This window comes from Lycium ferocissimum, chromosome 1, assembly GCF_029784015.1.
Source record: "Lycium ferocissimum isolate CSIRO_LF1 chromosome 1, AGI_CSIRO_Lferr_CH_V1, whole genome shotgun sequence".
Taxonomy (NCBI): domain Eukaryota; kingdom Viridiplantae; phylum Streptophyta; class Magnoliopsida; order Solanales; family Solanaceae; genus Lycium; species Lycium ferocissimum.
In genome coordinates, this window is record NC_081342.1 from 11,167,001 (window position 1) to 11,187,384 (window position 20,384).

Sequence of the window (20,384 nt, forward strand, 5' to 3'; positions counted from 1 at the left end):
AAATAAGAATGCATGTATTAAATAATACATGAATTAAAAAGTTGAAATAACAGAACTAGAACTTAACAATAGTAAACAAACTTTTATTTTTCTAAAAGATAAATAAATATTTTAAATTAAACATGGTATATTAAATTGTAATATACAAACTAAACATCCAACAAGAAATAGTCCCTACATCACAATTAATACACAATTTAATCTTTGCATAACAATCCATACATTATTAATCCCTTCATAACTTAATTCATGCATATTAATACCTGCATAATTTGTATCTAAATCAAAAGATCCTTAGTGTACAAATCACAACCTCAACACTAAAGATTAAGAAAATATAAAAGAATAACTAATATTCTAAATGAATCATCACATGGTTATTACTTTACCCACAATCAAGATTTGTAACGTGTGGTTCTGTGAACGAACTATAAATGTTTAGTAGTAATATTTTACAACTAATAAGCATGAGAGCGTTTAGTGAATTTTGTTAACTCTAATGTCACTTAGCAAACAGGATGTAGGTAATTATGAGCATATGATTTAATATTAATATCTTATAGAGCTTAGTGCTTGGTAGGTCTTGAAAGAAATTGGCAAAATATAATGAGTTGTCACTGACGAGGCTAACAAGCATATTCTTTCTTCCCCCAAATTCTTTTTAAATTTTCAAAAGGCTTCTCAAGGTCTACTTTTCCCATCTTTTAGGCATTTGATCCCTCGAATCCTGATAAGCACGATATATTAGTAAAAATGTACATATAACACCTACAACTACATATAAAGTAGTCTTAATGAAATTTAATCATACTTACAAAGATAACATTGTCCCATAAAAGTGTATTATCAGACTTTCAAAAAGAAAATTGTATTATTTGACTTAGGTGCCGTTTGGTAGGTCTTTCAGTAGAATTAATCAATGTGTAAAAAATCAACATGAGATTAGTACTTCTGTATTTTCAAAGCAAAGACTTGATATGGAACGTACTAATGCCACCTTCCGATATTTTATTACGAAGTTAGAACATGTCTCCAACTTAAAATTACATATGCAAGCTCGAAGTTTGGCAAATGACGATTAACTTCACTTTCGTGAGTCTAAAGTTGATTTTAAACCTCAAAAACTTTATAATTGTCACGACAGCTACGGGCACTGACAGTATCAAAGTTGTGTTAGGTGGTAAGCCACCAAAACTTTATAATCTTCAAGGGTCCTAAATACCGCTATTCATGCACTTGTCCCTTTCTTAGTTTCTTACCCAATCCATCCCTTTTTTCAGAAAACCAAGTCAAATGTGTCTCGGTCAATATGATCTTCTTTATTTCTTTAATTTTCAAAAAAATATAGAATTTTATTCAAATCTGAATGTCATTGAGTCACCTTTACTGTGCCTTTGTTTATAAACTAAATTATGTAGAGCACAGGTTTCATACTTCTAAATCGTTGGTGAAGCATGATTTACTGTAGATTGACTCATTAAATCCGCTTTTACTCAGTCTTTTTTTTTTTGTTTTTTTGTTAATTATACTGAGTCATTTTATCACGAAGCTAACTAGTTACGCAGTTGACATATTCAGCAATTGTGCTTCATTATGTTTCGGCACTTATTTTCTAATCAATCTTATATAATCATTTCATCTTTATTTTTTCCCTATCTTTTTCTCTTTGCCAGTAACATTAGAAGTTATTCTTCAATGGTAAAAACGTTCACATAACAAAGAAGTAATTAAGGAGCAATTGACCAATATTTCTTATTCATGACTGTACGATTCAAATTGTGATTTCTTCACTACTGAGCCATCCCTCTCGGATGAAGAAGAAAAGTATTTAAAAGCTTTAACTAGATATTGTAGACGCAAATACATTTTGATTTGATTGTTCGTACAAAAGTCAAAAGTAACATATTTTTGGCATCTTAATTTTGTGTTTTTAATGAATAATTGACAGCTTAATTATTTTCTTAATGCTTAGGATATGTTAAATCATTTCGGATAAATAAGAGTTTGGCTTGATTTTAAGCTAGATATATGTTAGAGCCATTGAATAGTGAAACCAATACAAGGGAAACACTTTCTACTAATAACAAATATATCTGGCCAAAGAATCAGGTAACATCATATGTCATGATATGATAATATGGTTCGACAACATCATATGTGATGACATTCAAGTTGAAGGACCTTAGTATATTTGTAATGAATAGATGCAGAGCAAGTAAAAGATTTTTTTTTTTTTTAAAAAGAAGTCTTCTACCATCTTGTTTCAAAACCTAATAGATTAGCAGAGTTATTGGATACTTGTACCAGTGGAAGGTAATAGGTATTATGTGAAATAGTCGAGGTTTGTGTAAACTACTAGTATTAGATTTGCTTCCCTTTGGCCGCTCTGAACCTGTCAAACGCGGTCTCATTAACTAATAAAACTTGGTCATGCAGGTGTTCTTGCTTGCTTCGATTAGCTTCTACTAATACTACTAGTAGTAAATTAGAAGCACTCAAAGCCGCCCAGCCACTCCCATGTAAATTATTACTCTATATATGAACCATAACACCAAGACAAACAAGAAAGAGTCTTTTGTTAAGACAAATTCAAATGTCTCTTTTTCTTTTTTAAGGTAAGCCATGCTCTGTCTCCCTGAACCATGAACTCTGAGCTCAAAAGAAACCATAATATGATGGCCACTTCATTAATCTTTCTCCCACTGATACTCCTAATTTCTCTTCCTGTTTCAATTTCTCAAACTTCCTCCAACAACGCAAGAGACTGCAATGGCATATTCATAACTTACGACTACAATTCTGGTTTTCCTATTCCCCCGACCGTTTTGGCATCAGAGTCCAACAACCAAGCCTACAACTTCAGGTCCACACTCACAATCCTTAACAATAGTCCTGATGAGCTCAAGTCTTGGAAGGTCTTTGTCGGCTTCCAGCATAGTGAATTTTTGGTCTCTGCTTCACAAGCTGTGCTTGCTGATGGAACCACTCTGCCTGGTGATGTGGGAAATGGAACTGTCTTTGCTGGTTTTCCTACCACTGACCTTAAATCCGCGATTCAGACCGCTGGAGACATCAACCAGATGGAGGCTCGGATCGAGTTGGTTGGCACTCAGTATGGTGTTGCATCTCCTGCTGTCCCCTTGCCTTCTTCCATCAGTTTGGCTAATGATGGCTTCTTGTGTCCTACTTCAATATCGCAAGGTAGCCAAATCTAGTAGTCTTTCGTATTCTTAACAACTATAAAAATTGGATTTTTCAAACTGATCATGTTATATGCCAATCCAAGATTTTAAGTCCGTAGGTAGTAAGTGTAGCGATAAAAGTATAATGAGTTCAATGCTAAGGACCTTAAAGGTTGAACACAGCAATGATGGGTGCCACTAGTGTAGTATATATTCTCTAAAATGTTTCAACTAATATAGATATAGTAGGATAGAGCTACATCTGCAGCCAGAAGCAGATGTGGCTTTTCGACATTGGATTCATCTGAACCCGGTATTTTTGGTACAAAGTATAATATATGAAAAAAATCACTACAGTTCTAACAATACTAAATCTGAACCCATAAATTTCAAAATAGGATGAGTTTAGTGCCAAAACCCTTAAAAGGTTGAACAATCACGTTTAAATCATGATCCACCTCTAGCACCTGCTACAAAGTTGGTGGGATGATCACGGTAGCTCAAAGCAAACTTATTGATGTCACGTATATTCTATCTTGCAGGAAATCGGACCCGAGTTTGTTGTGTCAAAGACCCAAGCGCCAAATCCAACATCACGGCCTCGGACGAAATCCAGCCTCGGCAAGAGGGTGATCTTACCATAATGTATGATGTCACTAGCTCATCCGAATCCAATTACTGGGCACAAGTCACAATCTCAAATAACAACCACACTAGCCGTCTTGATAACTGGCAATTAAGCTGGGAATGGATGAGAGACGAGTTCATCTATAGCATGAAGGGCGCTTATCCAACGGTTGTTGATACAGGGGACTGCATCTTTGGTAAGCAGGGGGAATATTACAAGGGCATGGATTTTTCAAAGGCCTTGAACTGTGAAAAGAGACCCACAATCATCGACCTTCCTTTGGAAAAGACAAATGATACAACCTTAGGAATGGTTCCTTTCTGTTGTCGAAATGGAACCATTTTGCCACCTTTCATGGATGCAAGCAAGTCCAAGTCAGCTTTTGTAATGCAAGTATACAAGATGTCCCCAGACCTTAACATGAGTGTTATCCACCCTCCACAGAACTGGAAAATAAATGGTACTTACAGTCTTGGTTATCTATGTGGGCCGCCAGTACGAGTATCCCCTAGCCTCTTCCCTAATCCAGCAGGGCTATCTTCAGATACAGCCGCTGTTGCTAGTTGGCAAGTAACCTGCAACATTAGCATTTCAACCTTGAAGAAGCCCAAGTGTTGTGTATCATTCTCTGCATTCTTCAACGATTCTGTTGTTCCTTGTAACACTTGCGCCTGTGGCTGCAACACGAGCCCCAGCAATGTGTGCAGTGCCACCGAGCCACCACTGCTTTTACCATCAGAGGCTCTTCTGGTGCCCTTTGACAATCGAACTGAAATGGCAAAGGACTTTAATAAAAGACAAGATTTGCCAAATCCTTTACCTTGCGGAGACAACTGTGGAGTCAGCATAAACTGGCATTTGCTTAGTGATTTCCGGGGCGGATGGACAGCCAGAGTAACACTGTTTAATTGGGGTGACACTCACATTGTTGACTGGTTTGCTGCTGTACAGTTGGATAAAGCCATCGAAGGTTTTGAAAAAGCGTACTCTTTCAACGGAACCATCATGCCTGATACCAACAATACAATATTTATACAGGGGTTTTCAGGCTTAACTTACCTTCTTGCAGAGAGAAGAGGAAACAATCCAAGGAAAGATCCTCCAGTTCCTGGTACCGAGCAATCCGTCATATCTTTCACAAAGAAGACCACACCTGGAATCAATGTAGGAGCAGGTGATGGTTTTCCAAATAAAATTTACTTCAATGGAGAGGAGTGCTCCCTTCCTGTAATACTTCCTTCTGGTAGTAATCGCAGAGTCCCTCTAGCCTCTAGTGCTTTTACCCTGCTTCTAACCATGCTAGTCCTCACGGTTCTGCAACTATCACTGTGGCTAGAAATATGATTTTCCCGTGTTCTTTTGTAACGTTGCTTCTCTTATGCTTGGAGCACGTATATTCTTTCATTCTGTTATCCTAATGTCATCCACCAATTACAGTACAAATTTCAGCTATTTAACCTAGAGTATTAAGGAATTAGATAACATATATACCTTGTGAACTGTATCATTTATCATTCCTGAAATGGTAATATAGCAATCATACTTCCAATGGGACGCACACAAGATTCAAGTATGAATTTTTGTTTTTAGTTTTTGAAGCAACGTGCCTTTTCCTTGTGTTGCCTGTGTTAATCACATGAATATGTAACTTTCTCACTGCCCTTATTAAAAAATGCAACTTTCTCATTGCAGAATGCCACGACACCTTTTATCATTTACAAGTATTAACCAGCATTTTTGTAGGAACAAGTTGCAAACCAGCGCATAAATTCAATTGTCATCAAATATATGTACAACTAACCGCTACAACATGTTACCCCTGTAGTGAGCTAATGGGCTTCCTCCAGAAAACTTCCCAACAGGTGTAAGCAAACTATAATTTTGGCATCCAAAGAACTACAACCCTAGTTATAACCAAGAAAAAGGGGGGAAAAGTGGAAGAAAAGTTTATAAGAGAATCTCCTTAAGGACCAATAGGACTAGCATAATGAAGCACATGATAACAAGAACAGTCACACATTTCACCATTCCCCCCTTCCTCTGAGACCTCTCTGCCTGCAGTTCCAAAAAGGGGCATACAGTTAGCCAAATAATAAGGCAGAATCGCCCAAGGCATCAACAAAATCAACTTAACACATACCAAGAATCAGAAAATAGAAAAACAAAAGGAACACATAAATTCACATGGTGCCAGATCAACATGAAATGATATGAGGACTGCCTATATGCAAGTATAAATGAGAGACACATAACGAGAGAGAAAGCAATAGAGAGACCTTTTGTAGTTGTTTGAAGCCTTCTTCTACTGATGCAGACACACTTTGAACATTGTGGTCTATCCGATCAACTATTGTCCCCTGCAACAGATTTCAACTTGATGAGTCACAATTTGCTGCAAAGAACTCCGGCAAACAAGTAAGGAGTACACTCAAACCTGGTCAATCACTAGGACTGACAGATCCTTCATGATTTGGGCAAGCTCATTAACTGATTTGAGGACCTACAAAGACTTTATGTCAGTAAAATGAAAAGAAAGCACTTGTTATTCTATATGAGAATAACATATAAAAGTATAGAAAGGTCCTTCGGTGACCTGTCTAATCTCTCTCTCTCTCTGCCGTGAACTGCTCATCCTTCTGACCAGTGGCCATCTGCAGTTCAGTGAACCCCTGAAAGATAAAACGACCACATGAAATATAGTGCCTGTAATATCATCTAACATGGTAATGTGCATACAACCTCTTCAAATGTAATCCCCAATTATGATAAAATCCCACTCAAAATCCACGACTAGTCAATAGGTTAATGTGTTTCGTGTAGTGTATCAGCCTCTGTGTTCCTAGTAAGACGTGTAGGGTTTCAAAACTCCATTGACTAATTTGCTTTTTAGTAATCTTGTAAAAGCCCAAAACTTCACAAACAAAACAAACAGAATTCAGAAACCAGCAAGAGAATAAGGGATCACCATTACGCAAATATAAGCAGGAAACCACCCGAAACCACAAAGTTAGAAAGTCTACCACGTCATTGAAATCATCATCCAGAAAGCTAGACTTCTTTTCATTCATCTCCAAATCAAGCCCATCGTGTCCCTGCACCAGGAAATATAATACAATATATATAAGCACAGGTCTAACACGATCCGCCTGTTATCTAAACATTGTATGAAAAATAAAATTAAGAGCGTCTAATTAGGCATTAAATGCAGAATCCATCCACATTATTAGAGATTCGACCGCTTTCTTACTACATTATATTCTCTTATTGTATCACTAGTATTAGCTCCATTTACTTGAACAGCGAAACAGGCTCCTAAAAGTATTTAACAAACCTCTGATTGCTGCCGTAACTGTTTAAGATACAACGATTGCATCCTCCGAAGCTCAACAGAAAGGTTTTGGAGGTCTGTAGCCAGAGAACGCTGGAAAAAGAAATATCACTTCATGAGTACTCAAATAAAACAGCTATAAGGCAGCTAAAACAGCTTTATGACAGCAGAGTTCACTGAAAGGAAATTCCTCATAGTCTCGATGGAATTAACAAAATATTTAAAATCACAAAATTATCAATGAGCTCAAAACCATATTAACTAAGATTTAACTCTATATTTTGAAAAGAAAATAAATAGCCAGTATATCTAACTATTAACGTTAAGAAGATGCAATAAATCACTACAAATTGAGTCAAATATATTGCAAGTTACGCAAGACATTGAACTTCTCACATAAGAAAATCATCAGATTTCTACCTGTACATTTTTTCTAACATTTGAATCCTCAGAAGATCCACTTGCTGAAAGCTTCTGTAATCTCTTCTCTGACTTCCTTAATATATCTGTAATCTCCACAGTCAGAACCTCTATCACACGTTGATCTTCTCTTGCATCACCAAAAGATGGAGTCAGAGCTTTAGCATGACACTTCTTTAACTCCGCCAGTTTGACTTGAGCCTGATGTATGCTAGCTGCAACTTCTTCAGAAACATCAACCCATGCTGGAGGTAAGCCCACTGTAAATGCATCCCTATGGAAGAATGGAAGATATTTAACATTAAGAGATTTTTCCTCCTCACAACTTGAATTAAAGTAAACAAAATTGAAGGAAAAGAGTACATAGAGCACATCTTAAGTTTAGTGCTTCTTATGATGATATCCTTTATCTAAAAAGAACAAAAACAGTCTTACGAGAATAAGTCCAATTGCAATTGCTGACACTTTGTTAACAATTAAATACTACTACACTACATAGGTCTCCGGATATTGTGAGAGAAATGTCGAGACTTGCCGTCCATTTGTTGTGCAAACCATTTCTACTCCAAAAAAGCGACAGAGGGTAAAGGGATCAATGTTCTCCAAATTTCATATATTTCATGTTTTCCTATTGATCAGATTTTACATGGATTACCTCATAGAGAAGGAAGATAAAAGAATTTTTGAAAAATGTTTTAAAGATGCGTCATTGCATCTGCTCCCCATTCTAATGAAATATATCTTTTATCTCATGCCCATTTTTGTTTATTGCATTTTAAATCACTTGGATATGTCCAGATTTTCTCACGCAAGGCAGGTCTGACTGACTGTAAGCATAGCTCGGCTAATAAGGTTAATCACATGGAAAAACATAAAGGTAGAGAAGCCAAATTTTGGATGGAGGGGGAGAAAATAAGTTGTCAAGGGTAGCATCTTGAGCCCGGGTCATAGCAATTGCATCCACGATATGTTAAGCAGGAAAAAGAAAGTTGGAAATAGAAGTGTTTGTTGAATGATGAGTAGCCACACTTATTGCATATGGCAACAACTAAATAGGAGAAAATTCATATTTTCACAACTTCACTGAGATTCTTGGAAGATAATAGACACAGGGAAGTTCAGGTTTCTTTGTATTTGCAATCTAGCTCATAGCTGGTAATAATGACAATTCGAAGTACATCAGATGGGGACTTTCTACTCCAAAAAATAAATGAAAAACCAATAAAATAGCTAAATTACAGCGACAACCAGAATACACAGAAGGCGAAACTAAATAAAACATAGTGAATCCCTCAGTATTGATGAGGCTAAACAGAACTAACAATCGTTCATTTTCATTCCACTAAGAACTATTAGGGTGAGAGACTTGTCAAGATCAACATTATGTGTTCCTTATGGCAGAATATGTTTACCTATAAAATGTTCTTCTAATCCAAATCACTTTCCAATATCTTCTCCAAAGAGAATTCTTTATACCAAAAGTGGAAAAATGACTTACTATCACTTATGAGTTGAAAACATTTCCTTTGCACATATTTCAACTCTTCTTATACATCACTTACTTCAACCAATACATACACATTGTCACAAATACTTCTAAAAAATATCAACAAAACTCTATCCTCTATATGGTACTACTCCCTCCGTCCCATATTACTTGTCCACTTTCCCCTTTACACGCCCTTATAAAATCATAAATAAAGTGTATGTTTACTACACTACTCTTATCTCTCTCCAATAAATTAGACTCTAATCAATATTGTTTACTCTCAAAAACAATTAATGTTATAGGACAAAATAGGAAAAATTTAATTAATTCTATCTTGGTTTTGTATTTTGGGACGAATATTTTTAATAATGTGGACAACTAATATGGGACAGAGGGAGTATATGATTACTATGTGACACCTAGTCTTATATCCCAACGAAATACAGGAAAATAATTAGATACCAAACACATCCAAAGAAAAATAATTTTTATCCAAATTACTGAAAATAGAAAGCAAGAGAAATATATTACCTGGATGTAGAAGGACCAAGATCCTCTTGGGTGCTAAGAGGAGTGTAAGAAGTATTTTTAGAATTGAGAAAAGAAGTAGTTGCCATTTCAATAACTGCACCATTTGAAGAAGTAGTGAAGGGTATACGATTCTCATTCAACGTATCCCTGTAACTTTGGAACACCCTACTTCTATTTCTTGTCGCCATGGTTTCAAGAATTGGAAGATCAAGATCAAAGTGATTAACCCACAAATTATAACACAGAGAAAGAAAAAAAAGTACTTGTAGAGGTGTTTTCTTGGAAATATATATATATATATATATATATATATATAGATTTGCACGATTTTCCCTCATACGGACTGGTCTTTAATTTTTTGTCCCTCAATTCGCTAGTCTTTAATTTTGTCTTGATCGAAAATATTATTTTGGATTTAAAAAAATAAAAAATAATAATAATTTCGAAATAAACTTATGCAATAAAATTTGACATACGATTAAAGCAAAAATTATTACATAAAAGAGAGACTTTTTTACAAAGTCTTGCCTTACAAAATTTTTTTTTTAATCGTTAACCTTAACCCTGGGATATTTTTCGCCACCTTTTTAAGCGAAGGTCAAAAATTAAGGACTAGCAATTTGAGGACAAAAACTAAAGACCAGCCCCAAAAGAAGGGCAATCCGCGCAAAGAAAAAAAAAGTATTTTTCTCCCTCCTAACAAATAATTTTTTCGCAGGACATAAATTTATATTTTCGCATATATTTCACAAGTTATGCCCGGATTAATAAAAAAAATTATGCCCAACTAATTATATTTTCTCCTCTTTCTAATATCTTATTTTCATTTCTATTTTCTGTACTTGCTATTAATTTGTTTTTTTATATATGATCTAAATGATAGTAATAAAACAGTTTGATGAATGAAAACAATAGTTAAGTGAAATGAACGTTGAAAAATGAATAAATCGTACAAAATAAAACTATTTCATTCGTCGTATTTTATGTAGAATATTTAAATTTTGAAATAGAATTTTATTAATGTTTAAAACTTAGATAAGAAAAGAAAAAAAAATGAAAATATATGGTGAAAAGATTTCTTCTTTTCATGCAGTTTATGCCTAAAACTGAATTACTCCCTCCACACTTTTAAAAGATAGTCTGTCTTTTACTCTTTTATGGTTAATTCTATCGACCTACCCGATGAAAATAAAAATAATTTGGTCAATTTTTTTTAATCAGGTAAAATATTAGGTCAACTTTTTGGAAATACATCTTACAGGTTTAAGTGTAACATTAGTACAAAAACAATTGGCATAATACATAGATAGACAGTTTAATTTGACCTCAACTGGCTAATAAACACTTCAACTATGAAAATGCATATCTAGACATCTCAATTTGGTTTAAGTAGTCATAAACACATTTTTCCTTCAAACATCTTAAGTGGTCATAAACACTTTTTTTAAAGGTGTTTATCCAAACTTAACCCAAATTAAGGTGATTAGATGTACTATTCTCAAAGTTAAGGTGTTTATCTGACCAACTTAACCCAAATTAAGGTGATTAGATGTACATTTTCAAAGTTGGATGTTTACCTGTCAATTGAGGCCTAATTAAAGTGAATGTCTATGTGTTAGGCCAAAACAATTACTAACATTTACAAATATTACAAACATTGTTTGAAATTCTTTTCATCATATTGAGTTCATTGAACTCTCAAGTACCAAATCAATAATTTATGTCCAACTATTTGTCTTTATACTGCCACTTTAGTTAAGGATTATTCTAAATATTAATTTTCTTGCAACAGAATATAGTCTCTACAGAAAGAGTTGAACTTTTTGAACACCTGTACGTAATCCTATTGAGTAAATAACATCCTATATATATATTATAAATTCATAAGGTAGTAATACCTTTTGCAATTTTCTTTTTAAATTAAAACCTGTATTGCTGTCTACAGAAATAATAGCTAAAAACGGTATATCGTCATAAATTAAACTGAATTTGATTGGGCATTTTGCAGGATTGCCTTCGCCAGGGGTGGTCTTTAATTTTTGGCCCTCAAATCGGTCGTCTTTAATTTTACTCTTCGCTAAAAACCCCTTGGTTTGCCGAACTCAACTCCCGCCTCAAAAATTTTAAAAAAAATCTCAAGGTAGAGTTTGGATTAAAGGCGAGTTTTGGCACGAGTAAAGGTACTCGCCTCTAAGCAGACAAATCTACCTGCTAAAATTTTTTTTTTTTTATTTCTTCAACCAACCTCAACTCAAGAAACGTGGGCCGACAAAAATTAAATACCACCACTTTGAAGGGCAAAAATTAAAGACCACCCCAAATGGACAATCCGCGCAAAAAAAAGAATTTGATTTGTTTGACAAAGATTGTCTTCTTTGCATAGAAATTTATTGTCCAAATCGTTTTGTCTTAGGGTATAACAAAGTTAAGTTATCGAAAAGGTCTTTAAACTTCTCGTTGAAGGATCTAATAAAAGTACTCCATTTAATGTACTTTCATTAAACATTTCATTTTAAAATCTAACATGCTCACAGTGGTTAACTTTTTTTTCATAAAACAATAATTACTCGTCAAAGCATCAACTAGAAGTTGCAAGGACGGCGGTATACCTAATTTTATCTACGATTTCCATTATCTACGCTCAAATTATTCGGGTAAAATAACGATTGGTGTTATCGTGAATTAAAGTTTTTTCTCATGTTTAATTTTTAAAGAAATTTACAATATACTTCAAGCCAAAATAACAAAAAGACAAAGGTACGACAAAAAGAAAAATAAAGTCCTTTTCTTGCATCTCCAAATGTTTACAGTGTTTTTGGAGCATCAAATAAAAAAGATCGCAAAATGTACCTTTTATCAAAAATATAATAGAGGTAAATACTCAATATAAATTAATCTCCAAGACCAACATAATAGTTGTGGATACATAAATAAATTTGATTGCAGCTCTGAAAATAGAATGCAATATAATGCACTATTCCTTTGGTTACATTTTATGCTATAATATTGAACTTGACAAATGGCACGCAGTTTAAAAATTAATTTGACTTATAAATTATATCAACAATGATTGAAGAAAGCATAAAAATAATAATTAAAAAAGAGAACAAACAATACATCAGAAAGATAAGCTTAATGCATATACAGCCCCTAAACTTGTTCTTTTTTTCATTTTGATACCTCGACTAAGTGTTGTTTCTATTGAACCCCTGAACTCATCCTCAAGTGTGTCTATTAAACCCTCTAAATCTGATTTTTATTAAAAGCAAAAATTAAATTGGTAATGAAGGTGAAGTAATATTTTAGACGTGTGGTAAGCTATTCTTTAGATCATGGACGTATCGGTTTCTGCTCTTCCAATGCCAGCTTAATTAAGAGCTTACTCTTTATTTCCCTCTCAATTATTGTTAATCTTAGCTAAAAGATGGCGTAATTAAATTAGAATATATATTAGCATGTTGCTACATTGAAGATAAAATACTATGTAAGAGAGATTGTGTTTGATAGACACACTAGAGGACGAGTTCAGGGGTTCAATAGGAACAATATTTAGTTAAGGTGCCAAAATAAAGAGAAAAAAAAGGTAAATTTAGGGAGCTGCATATGCATTAAGCCAAAAGATAATGAATGACTTAATAAAATTAAACTATCGAAAGTTGTAAAGTTTTGAAAATAAAGTAGTGTTGTCATACACTTCAAACAATTCCAATAAAGAAAGGGTGACATATTATCTATATTATTTTAATGAAAAAGGGCCAAAATTAACCCTGAATTTTGGAAAATAGTTCATTCATGCCCTTCGTTATACTTTAGGGTCAATTATACCCTTATGTCTAATGGCATACATACCATGTGGCATCATCTGGGCCATTCAAAATTATTTTACCCTCAAATAATTTTTTATCCACTAAAATAACCCAACCCGACCCGAATTTTTTTTCCAAATAAACCGATACGGATTTTTTTTTTTTTTAAAAAGTATCCAGATTAGTTTTGTGGATAATGCGAGACACGTTCATAAAACTAGTAATATTAAAATGGAGAAATTAAGAATAAATAATAGTATTATAATGAAAAAATGTAAGATCAATCAAATCAAGTCACCAAATAAACAAATGGTTAGGCTGGTTATATTATTTGGGCTGCTAAAGACTTAAGTCGTCCCAACCAAGGTACTCGAAGGAGAGAGTTGACCAGAAAACGCGGGAGTCCACGGGTATTTCTGTACCCGACCCGAATACCAATTTTCTTTATTTCTTCTTCTTCTTCTTCTTCTTTGGTCTCAATAGTCTTTTTCACACATAACCAATTTGTCTTTTTTTCCCTAAACAGTGCCCTAAACCCTTTTTTGTGTATACACACAGGTTCTATAAGTATTTATAGGATTTTAGGTTTCTTGTATTGTGCAGGTAAACTCTTCTTAAATGGATGATCAAGATGACGATTGGAAAATTCTTCTTTCTGCTTTAAAGGGTACTCTTTTTTTAACCTAGTCTTGTAATATTTGTTTGCCTGCCAATTTTTTTATTGTTTTAGAGCTTAATCGAACAAGATTAATTTAGTTCTTTGATATTTATAATACATACGTGGAATTGGAAACTGTGGGAAGTGTAGTTTTAGTTGTTCTAATTCTTCTTTTACATGAAAAAAGTACATTTAAATGTTGGTCAATTGAATCTTGGAAATAAAAAGTGTCTAAACTGTTTAGGTCAAGGTAGTAGTATTTATTACAACAACAACAACAACAACAACAACATAGCTCGGGAGGGTGTAATCCTGAAATTACCCCTGTTTCGGGAGGGTATTACAACAACATAGCTAGTGTAATCACACAAGTTGGGTCTTGGGACCTTACCCCTCCCTTTGTCAGGTAGTAGTATTAATTGTTTTTTTTTCCCTGTGTGTTTTTACTAGTGTGCACTACATGTATTGTCATAATCATCTTGAAATCTTTAAAGGGTACTGTTTTTCAATCGTCTTCTTGTAAATGGAAATCCATGTGCTATTTCCGTCTCATTTTTGTTTGCAATATTTTGATTGTTTTGGAGCTGAATCGAACAAGATTAATTTACTCTTTGAAATTTAAATTACATATGTGGAAACTGCATTAAGTGTAATTTTAGTTGTTCTAGTTCTTCACATACGTGTGGAGGTCGATAATTAGGGTAGAAGGTTAATGGGTAGGTGGGCGCTTTTCTTTTCACGTGAAAAATTACATTTTAAGCTGTTTGGTGAATTTTACTAATTTGAATCTTTGAAATAAGAAGTGACAAAGAGTTTAGGTTGAGGTAGTAGTACTTATTGTTCTTTTCTTTTTCTGTGTATTTTTACTTGTATGCACTACATGTATTGCGATAATCATGTTGAATCTTACTGTTTTTTAATGGTATTCTTGTTAATGGAAACCAGTGTACTATTTCCATCTCAATTTGCTATGCGACTTTTTATTTATCTTGCTGAGTTTAGGAGCTGAATCGAACAAGATTAGTTTATTCTTTGAAATTTAAATCAGATATGTGGAAACTGCGGAAGTGTAATTTTTGTTGTTCTAATTCTTCTCATACATGGAAAAGTACATTTTAAGATGTTGGTCAAATTCACTAATTTGAATCTTGGAAATAAAAAGTGCCAAACAGTTTAGGTCGAGGTAGTCATATTTACAACAACAACAAACCCAGTATAATTCGGTGGGGTTTGGGGAGGGTAGAGTGTACGCAGACCTTACCCCTATCTTGTGAAGGTAAGCGAGGTAGTAGTATTTATGTTCTATTTTTTTTTTTCCTGTGTGTTTCTACTTGTATTGGTATAATCATGTTGAATCTTGAAATAGATGGTGGCGTGTTTGTTGGAGAGGATGAGGACGAGGACGAAGAGGAGGATGAGGACGAGGAGCGTGACGATGAACATGTTAACAATGATAATGTAAAGACGGATTTGGCATGCCCGTTTTGTTCAGAAGATTTCGATATGCTTGGATTGTGCTGTCACATTGACAGCGAGCATCGCATAGAGGCCAAGACCGGGGTAAACCTTACCTATATTTTCTTTCATTTTCATGTTTGGAAGGATTCTTGGCTTTGTCTTTCTCTTTGATAATTTTCAGAAGAGTTGTTGCTCTTGAAGGGTGTGAAATAGGATTGGGAGACTTAACCATCAGAGGCTATTTTCACATGTGCCGTTGATGGAGACCTTAAAGGTCATTAGTTGTTGATTGCATGACTACTTTAGACTTTTAGATTAGCCGGTTAAATTAGGTAGAGGTATTGAGTTTGAGTTTCACCTACCTATCGTAAAGAAATATTTCCAGGTATTCGTGAAAAAGAAATCAGTTGCAAGCGAGAGAGTGTGGTGCGGACCTAAATAAATTAATAAAATGTTCCCTGTAAGCTTTTGAATTAGACTGTTCACTCAATAAAAGATGACCAACCAGCATGAAACTATGCACTTGTTGAGCAAATGAGAGGGATTTGGGAGAAAGGTGCTTATATTTAATTTAAACTGAGCTGAAATCCAAAATAGTACTTCTTTCTCTATTTGATGATACTTGGCTTGGCAAATAAAATACCTAATCAGGATTCAGGGAAAAGTTAACTACGCCGATTATGCGCCGTGCTTCAGTTTTGTAATGTTGGGAATTTGATACAAAAACCTTCAATTGGTTTGTCAAGCTAACTTCAGTGTTGCGTGAAATTATCTGATGACCAATGTATTTTTCAGCCTTAGCCTTTTTAAGTCTGAATTTTTCATAATCAGTGTTTCTTTGTCTTCAGATATGTCCTCTATGTGCTACCAAGGTGCGAACGAATATGGCTACACATGTCATCGTGCAACATGAAAGTATATTAAAAATATCCTTTACTTCCTTTGTTCCATTTTATCAGTTTTACACAGTCATAGATAGTGTAAGGAGCTATTGACTTTTCATAGCTAATTGTAAGAGAATAGCAAATCAAGCTACTGTTCTAACTACTTCCATATTCTCTTGGTTGAAGTGTATCATGAACTCGTACTTATTCTTTATAGTTAATTGAGGAGATAATATCGATTTTTTGGGGGTTGAGCGCCAGCTCACTTGGTGAGCTCCCTGCCTTCCACAGTTGAGGTGGAGGGTTCATTCCCCATTGTTAGTAGCATGCCTTTCCTCTCTTCCCCTTGTCCTTCCCTGATGTATTTGAAAAATATTATAAAGATAATATTTAATCTCCTATGTTGGTGTCTGGAATAATGACCTTGATATTTGCTTATATGGTGAACTGTCATGAAATAGTCAAGCTTCTTATTTTTGCTCTTTGCACTGTCTGCATAGTTCGTAACTCCCAACATCTTCCTCGGTCATTGCATCAAAGGAAGTGATAAATGCCCTTCCTTCTTTTTTATCTCAGTGAAACTAAGTTTTTCTAATAAAGAAGCACTAAAATAAGTTTGCTGCTTCCAAAGGTTATCAACTTTGCCATCTTTCCCTTTTCAATTAAAAAAAATTGGTTTATTGGAATTACTTCCTTGAGCATGAATTTGCATCAATCTTTACTTTAGAAGTGTTATATTCTGTTTATCATAGAGCATTTTGAGCTTTAATTTGATTCGCCTTAACACAAGCTTAAGCACTTAGCAAAAAGAAACATCAAAATGGTAGATCTGTCTCAGCCTTATCCTTACTGAGGAAAGAGTTGCTGAGTGCTTACTTGGAAAAGAAGTCCAGCCATGTTAGTCCTTCCTCAAATACGGAAAACAACCAGTTACTTTTATCATTTGTCGGCAATCAGCAGGCTGCCAAAAGATTTCATACAAGACAGCCCTGCACTTCAGCCGAAGCATGTTTATCCAGGAACAGCCTAGATGACCATATTGGTGAAAGGTAAGAAGGTTACTATGATTTAATGTCAACAGTTTCTTCATGGTTTGTTTCTCTGTGTCATCTCTTATCATCTGCGAATATCAAATGACCCTAATTATTATCATGAAGAAAAAGGACAAATTAGTGGACAAAAGAAAGCTGGATCTATAGGATTAAGCGCCTAATATTCTACCATTTATTAGAAGCTTGTTTTTTGTCAATTATTGTCATTGCGAACTAATTGACGAACAACAGATTGTAACTAAATTTGAATTTAGAACCAGACTTGAACTGATTTCTGAGATTACTGGAGTGCACAGGCTTGATAGATAGCTAACTACTTATAGGTTCGTGCATTCAGCAATAATAAATCCCTTAATTTCTCTCTGGTTAAATTTCATTAAGTGGAGTTCATGGAAATGAATGAGTATCTGCATTGGCCATTGTTGCTTGGATATTCTTTTGATTGCTGCTTATTGTAATTGTATCCATTGCATTTCTTGATTTATGCAAGAAGTGAGCTTAGCAGTAAGTTAGATGAATTTGAGAACTGAGGTGTCCTTAGAAATTTTGCCTGTACTGGATTTATAGGAGTGCTTTACATATATCTCAAATTGTGAGAGAAAACCAAGTCCAACCATTTGTAGGGAGTCGGATAGGAATACCAATCCCTGATCGCTAAGTTGTTGGATTTTGTATTTTACTTGCGGTAAAAGGCTCTGGATCCATTTGCTATAAGGTAATATGCCTCAGTCAGAAGGTTTTTAACATAGAGGCAACTTCGAGAACTCATGGAACTCCTTTGTTGTGAGTTCTCCCAAATTATTCACTTTCTTATCACAGGTGAACAGTAGGGCAATAAAAAAGGTGATTGATGCATTCTTCTCTTTAAATTTGTCAGAGAGCTTCTGTATCACCATTTAAGTTTATCCTCCCCAATCCATTTAGCACCAGGAAGTACGCCAAGGTTAAATTTGATACCTGATGCTTTCATCCAACAGTTTGCTCCTCCTTTTCTCCCTTACTTTATTTGTGGCCAGATTTCTTCTTGACCTTCATCATCCTTCTTCAGTTTGTCCTATCATCCTTTTAACGCCTTCCTTTTTCTAATTTGTCTTGTCATTTGCAATTCATTAGCCCTGTAGCAAACATCCTCCTGAACTAAACCTTAACCGACAAAGAAGCTGGTCTATTTTTAACTCTGATGTTCTTTTCCTTCAATTAGCAAGATCAGTATCTTTTTTTTCACGAGTAACTCAAGTATAGTTAGAAATTATGATATTTGAAATGAACATAGCAGGAAGCAAATCTTGTGATGATAGTGTATTACTTAACATATAATTGGTCTTTCTCCAAAAATATTTTGCTTGGAAAGCTAGAAAAGTTTTGGTTTAAGTGTCCATGGAGTTGAATTTTGGAACTTCAGTTGTTTTGAGAACTTTAGCTGTATCTTTTCTTGACTGGATGATTGCTACATGTTATCCTAAGAAGTACGCATCAGCTTTTTTATTTCCTGCTATTTCCTAACTTTTATGTGCCTGGATTAAAAAAGCTGACTCTTTTTATTTCATTCAAATACTTGTCAAAGAAGCTCGCAAGCATTTCCTTCAATGGACAAGGATCAGGAAGAGAAGGTCCAGAGATCTGAATTTGTGAAAGGACTATTGTTCTCCACCATACTTGACGACTGTCTATGAGACTGAACCATGCTGCTTCTTTTCCGTTCTATGGCTAAATAGCACAGCTCTTTGAAGATGCTCCTCGAGATATGCTGATAATTTTACTAGCAGCTAGAAGCTGTTAGATGGAGTTAAAGCTGTCCTCGCCTCCTATTGACTTGCTCCCATTTGGATGACGTGGTTGCTTATGCGAAGATATGTCCAGTTAATATGCTTTAACATAAGAACCTGTTTCGATTGACGTGACTTTGGCATGCTATTTCTTTTTCCTTCTTTTTTTTCCTCAGCTTATGTAGCTTATACTCCATCATCTTCTTGACTATCCTGACTGAAAATAGAAGTTCTTCATTCTTGTAGTCAGATCCAAAATGATTGATTATAAAGAAGCATGCTTATGGTCATTGTCACATTCTGCAAAAGAAATTAGATGTGATTCTTTCGATTCATTGTGATGACTTATCATGTGCAACTTTCTTCAGCTTTATTGTTGTAGTCCCTTGCTTCATGTTCTTTTCTCCTCATGTAGTCTCAAAGCAGAGTGATAAAAAGGTTCAATGGGGTTATGAATTGATTGTTCTGTTGAGAGTTTATCTAACATGAGTTCTATAAGTTGGGATGGGGAAGACTCAAGGTGTTTTGCATAACTCTGTTCTCTAGCAAACAACTCCAGTCTGTCTATCATGGAGGACTGGTGTCAGATTTGGACACTTAACTTTCTGCAAACAATAGATTATGCCATGATAGTGTTGAATTAGAGAATTGGATAGATGCTGCTTCCAAGATCAATGCCAGAACCTGAGTTAGATGGCGTTTTGTTCTTTTCCTTCCTTTGGCTTGTGAGATTTTCTAAAGAGGAGAGAGTTGAGACACTTGCAAAATTATTTTTAAGAAATAAAATTGGACAACGAATGATGCCTTGTAACAGGTTAACTTTGTTTCACCGGAGTAAATATTAGTCGAAGCTCTGACTCAAAGCCTTTTAGTTCTTTAACCAAAATTAATCCATGAATTCAAGTTGTTGGAAGTTGCTTATTATATTGGATTAGTGCATCCAATCAAAATATCTACAGTACTAAATATTGGCACCAGCTTATCTATGCCTGATTTTGTTTTAATCTCATCAACCAAAATAAATTGGGAGTATCCTGCAAGTAACTTGTTCTTTTCCTTCTCACGATTCCACTAGTTTTTGCGACCTTGTATATGAAACTGACTAGCTTTTTAAAAGTTCGTTTGTTCTACTTCTTCCGACTGTTGTTATCCAGAGATGAGTAGAATTTATAAGATATAGAT

The 20,384-nt window shown here is 34.7% G+C and overlaps 2 protein-coding genes and 1 pseudogene across 3 annotated transcripts; 2 read left to right on the top strand and 1 right to left on the bottom strand.

Annotated features, from left to right (window-relative positions):
• The first annotated feature begins 2,114 nt into the window (after positions 1-2,114).
• Positions 2,115-5,158, top strand: LOC132047545 (COBRA-like protein 7). The gene is made up of 2 exons (XM_059438577.1): positions 2,115-3,201; positions 3,725-5,158. Exons 1-2 carry the CDS (start codon positions 2,643-2,645, stop codon positions 5,152-5,154), a joined length of 1,989 nt encoding a protein of 662 aa, XP_059294560.1. The 5' UTR covers positions 2,115-2,642; the 3' UTR covers positions 5,155-5,158.
• LOC132047553 (tlg2p-like protein a) lies at positions 3,426-9,866 on the bottom strand (annotated as a pseudogene).
• Positions 9,867-13,863: 3,997 nt separating this feature from the next.
• Positions 13,864-19,537, top strand: LOC132047559 (protein DEHYDRATION-INDUCED 19-like). 2 transcript variants are annotated; one of them, XM_059438588.1, is made up of 5 exons: positions 13,864-14,051; positions 15,409-15,602; positions 16,349-16,424; positions 17,178-17,433; positions 19,001-19,537. In XM_059438588.1, the coding sequence occupies exons 1-5, from the start codon at positions 14,003-14,005 to the stop codon at positions 19,107-19,109; spliced, it is 684 nt and encodes a 227-aa protein (XP_059294571.1). In that variant the 5' UTR covers positions 13,864-14,002; the 3' UTR covers positions 19,110-19,537. The 2 variants fall into 2 exon arrangements, with proteins under 2 accessions (XP_059294571.1, XP_059294574.1); XM_059438591.1 differs by having other exon boundaries at positions 13,867-14,051; positions 19,004-19,537.
• The last annotated feature ends 847 nt before the right edge of the window (positions 19,538-20,384 follow it).